The 4,424-nt window shown below is 48.5% G+C and overlaps 1 protein-coding gene across 1 annotated transcript; it reads right to left on the reverse strand.

Moving 5' to 3' along the window:
* Positions 1-2,208: 2,208 nt before the first annotated feature.
* Positions 2,209-3,250, reverse strand: LOC9640129 (60S ribosomal protein L18-2). The gene is made up of 5 exons (XM_002985842.2): positions 3,171-3,250; positions 3,023-3,112; positions 2,812-2,940; positions 2,567-2,749; positions 2,209-2,504 (listed from the first exon to the last, which is right to left on the reverse strand). The coding sequence occupies exons 1-5, from the start codon at positions 3,171-3,173 to the stop codon at positions 2,346-2,348; spliced, it is 564 nt and encodes a 187-aa protein (XP_002985888.1). The 5' UTR covers positions 3,174-3,250; the 3' UTR covers positions 2,209-2,345.
* Between the last annotated feature and the right edge of the window lie 1,174 nt (positions 3,251-4,424).

Here is a 4,424-nt window from a genome sequence, read left to right on the forward strand (position 1 = left end):
ACATCTTTGAACCACTCTAAATCTTATTCCTCAATTCATCCCAGGATTTAATACAGTGCATAAAAGAAAAGGAAAACTCTAGCTTTATACATATGCTACTCAGCCACGTGTCCCAGTGTATGTCTGTGGAGCTGCAAAGCTGCTATGTGCCAGATTTTCAGTTCAGAGGGCAGATTAAAAGCCGAGAAACCGAGGAGAGAAATCTACGCCCAGGTTCATGTCTGGCGCCTTCAGTGAGTGAGCCTCCACAATTTACTAACTATTCATTCCATGCAGCTGAAGCAAATGTTGATGACCAAGGTGCGGGGTCCATGTTCGCATGCAGCAGAGGAATGGACGCAAGAGCTTGACCAGGGCCTGAAGAAAGAATTTTCTTTTCCTCTTTCCTTTTTGAGTCCTCACTTTGTTTTACTCTTTCAACTTGTGGACGATAGCCTGTTTTTTGCTTGTGTGTGCACTGAGAAGAAGTCGTACGATTGATCTCCTGACCAGCGAAAAATGTCTCCCGCTTCCTGGTACAGGTCTGTCTAGCATAGCTGCCTTTTGCTGAAAGTAATAAACTTTGTGCTGCAGAGAGTTGCCTAAATCAAGATACATGGTGGACGTACGATTATTTTTGCCTGAAGAAAGAGTTCAACAATAAGAGACTCAAAGACGTCAAGCGAGTGAGCCCTTCTTTGCCTCTTTCGTTTTCGAGTCATCTACTTAAGAGCCTTCAAGTGAACTGGTTCTACTGTTTCAGGAATCTTGCTGTAACGGGACAGTTGTGGACGACCCAGAGCTAGGACAAGTTTGTTTTTTTGCTTGTGTGTGGTTGCTGTTGCACGGATCTGGCGCTGAGAAGAAGTCGTTCGTACAATTGTTTTTTCTTTCTGCTTGTTTTGCAGGTGATTCAGCTCCACGGCGACCAGCGAAAAAATGTCTCCAGTTCCTGGTACAGGTCTGTCTAGTTTCCTGTTGTGAAAGTGCCCCGTCGCCCACGACTTGTTGGAGCCGGGTGATCAGCGTGCTAGTAACTACATCATCCCAAGAAGAAGAAAGGCGCCACGCCTCGCTTCATCGGCAACCTGGTGAAGCGGTCCAAGAGGCATACATGGACGAGCAAGAGGAGGCTGGCGATGGAAGTGGATGCCGTTCCTGAGACAAGTTTTAAAGTTACATTTCTTTCAAAAACCCGAACGTTTACTTGCCTGCATGAGATCATTTGCCATCCAAGCGATTTCAAAGGCCCAATCACACTTTCGTCTTGGAGGACCCGACAAAGGTTTCTTAGCAGCAGACTCCGCGACGGCCTAGGAAGGAGTAAATGGAGTTAATCCGAATTATCTTCTACTCGTACATTACTCGGTAGAGTCCCTCTCTGTAACACCTGCTTGATCGGCTCGTTAAATTCGCTGTTTCGTTCGAGTCTTGACACCAGCAACTCTGTCAAGATCCCGTGCTTTTGAGATGAATATTATGAAAAGTTTTCTCTCCTTGGGAGTCACGTGGTAAACCCTTGGAGAGGTGGTAATAAAACTACCGATAAAGTAGATGGCAAAGAACTTAAGTCACCGTATTCAAAGTCAAGCCAAGTGGATTACCTCCCTGTTACACTCTAATGTATAAAGAGAGAACCAAAAAAAACCGAGAAACTGCAGCTCTTTATCAACCTGACAGTCAAACATGTGAAAAGGAAAACAACATAGTAACGAAAAAACGAAGAAAAACAAAGAAAACGAAAGGAGCAAAATTCCTGAGTTCTCCTACAAGCCTTTCAAGTTTCCGCAGCAGCACACGTATGCTCTCGTTCAATCCTTCCGCTGCATTGGCTCCAGTACCCATGGAAAAATCGCTAACTCGACTTCTCGCCCTCGCCCAATCAATCCAGCCCCGCGCCTCTTCTCGCAATCCTGAAAATGTGACGAAGCGACAGAGAAGCTAATCCGCCCCGCCGAGCAATAGTGCCAGTGATAGAAGTAAGTTCCTTGCTGGCAAGCGATCAGGAAAACTCAATCACTTTGCCTGCATGTAGATGACACTTATTTCTCGCTTCCTATCCATCTAGACGTGGACAAGAGCTATGGAGGAAGATCGGCTGTGCCCCTTTTCTAGAAGGAAGCTGATTATTGACAACGATGAGCTTTTGGTTGAGTGGGCGAAAGGTGGCGAGGAGACATCTTCAAGGAACAAGACAACGGAGTCGAATATCTATTGCGAATGGTGTTCTTCACATGAAAAGGAGATCAAATTTAACGAAAACTACAATGTTTGAACCAAGAGCACTGAGGTTGGAAGACTCATATAGTTTTCTGAAGCTCAACATCACAAAAAAGACGGCTTTAGAGAAATACAGGAGCAGTAGCCTAGACTCTGAATCCTCGGCTGTTACGTCGCCCGCGAGCCTTCTCAAACTTGCGCCCCTTGGAGCGCACGTACGGCTTGGTGTGGCTGTGTGGCACACCAGGAGCCGGCCCAAAGTGCTTCACGGCCTCCCGAGCGGACTTGCGACCCCTCAAAAGTACCTTGGCAAAGCAACAAGAAAACTAAGAAACAGGGAGGGACTTTACGACTGATCGCTGCTTACCGTGTTGCATCCAGTGGGTGCCAGGAGCGCGAGCTCGTCAAAGGTGAGGCATTTCCCTCCGGCGTTGGTGATCCTGGCGCGGGCAGTCCGGGTGAAGCGCAGAGCCACCACTGTCATTGCGGGAACCGCCGCGAGTCTAGGATCGTCGGTGACCGTTCCAACGAGGACAGCGATCTTTCCCGACTGTGTCAGAAGGAAAAAAGAAAAACCAATCAAGAAGTGATGCGAGCAATCGGAAACCTCACCTTCTTTTCCATGCTAGCGGAGAGGCGGGAGAGGGACACTGGCGGCTGGTTGGTTTTGCTCATGAAGAGCCGCTTGAGGATCACAGCGTTGAATTTGCTGTTGGTCCTTCTGACCAAGAACCGGTAGAGCTGCGAGAGAGGAAATGGAAAAGAAAATGCGTGAGAAATCGCGCAACCGCTCTAGATCCAATGCCAAATCCCACGCACTCACCTTGACGAGCAGCTTGAGGTAGACATTGTCACTCTTGGGGGCTGTCCGCTTGGTCTTCTTGTTGCGCCCGCCGGCTTCGATGTCGATACCCTGCAGCAAAGCGAGCGCCGTGAGACGAGGCCATCCATCGCAGCAGGGATCCACCTACCATGGCGCTGCTCCTCCTCCTCCCTGGCGGCTGAAAAGCCCTAGTCCCCACAAAACCCTAAATCTAGCCCCAGTCCGGTGTTCGATTCCATTGGACAACGTTAAAAGGAATATTCTTTTTCTGCCAAGGTTTCAAATCCAGCCAGGAACCTTGTGGTCATGGGTTCGAACCCTTTCCATCGACATTTTATTATTTAGGGTAGTAAGTCTTGGAATATGCTTTCAAACTAAAAGAAAAGCTATCGTTGCTTGCCAAGAAGGAGACTTGCATCAAGCACAATGCAGAGAGAGCGCTGCAAAGCTCCTCACGGTGTCCGAGTTTGTTGCAAAGTCTAGGCCCCGGCACTGGAGCTCGGTGCATGGAATACATGGGACTCCGCCGAGGTGGACGAGACGCTGTTCCTGGAGCTCGCAGTTTGCTACATTGCTTGCCTCTGCGCCTCAAGTGCCGAGAGGAGTGCAACGCAGCTGGATTGTATGGTTGATTTCGCCTGCCAGAAGCTGCTCTCGTCGGTTGGAATCCATAGACTTTCGTCGCTGGACGCAGCTAAGCAAGATGAGAGCGAGCACTTGGAGCTACTTTGGGCAAAGTTTTGCGAAAACAAGGTTTGTGTTTGTCTCATGTTCTTTCCTTTCTTTTTCACGTTTCCTTGGTTCGAATGGCCGAAAAACCAGCACGCAACGAAACCGATATGGATCTCCCGTACCAAAGATCCGCTCCACTCCCGTACCGGATGCCTTCGAACCGGAAATTCAGATGAAATAAACCATCTGTTGCTTCAGTTCTCTCATCAAATAATGTTTGCAGGGTGCTGCCAAGGCAAAAAGATGACGAGTAAACCAGGCACAAGGAATACACAAATACCATCTGGTTATGGTGCACTCGAGCCACCGTGAAATGCCCTCTATGTCTCTGCTGGTCAAGGAACTCGTCCTGCTGCTCCAAGGGATCGAGAACAACAAGTTGCTGCGATCACTCGTCATGGAGACGCCACCCCTGTCCGTGCTGCCGCACCACCAACGCCTTGCATCTGGCTTGGACGCTACGACCTCCGAATCTATCACAACCACAACTTAACGTGTAAGTTGTTGCCTCTCAAGAGTTTATCTTTTTAAAAGCTTGTGTTCGGTACACAGGATGCTCCAAAGCAGGAGGAGAAAAAGGATAGTTTTTTTCTTTTATATGATCAGAAGTGTGAGCTTATATCTTCGTGTTTGCACCACACAGGTGTTGCGGGATGGCTTTCACAAGGAG

This window comes from Selaginella moellendorffii, unplaced genomic scaffold (assembly GCF_000143415.4).
Source record: "Selaginella moellendorffii unplaced genomic scaffold, v1.0 SELMOscaffold_70, whole genome shotgun sequence".
Classification (NCBI taxonomy): domain Eukaryota; kingdom Viridiplantae; phylum Streptophyta; class Lycopodiopsida; order Selaginellales; family Selaginellaceae; genus Selaginella; species Selaginella moellendorffii.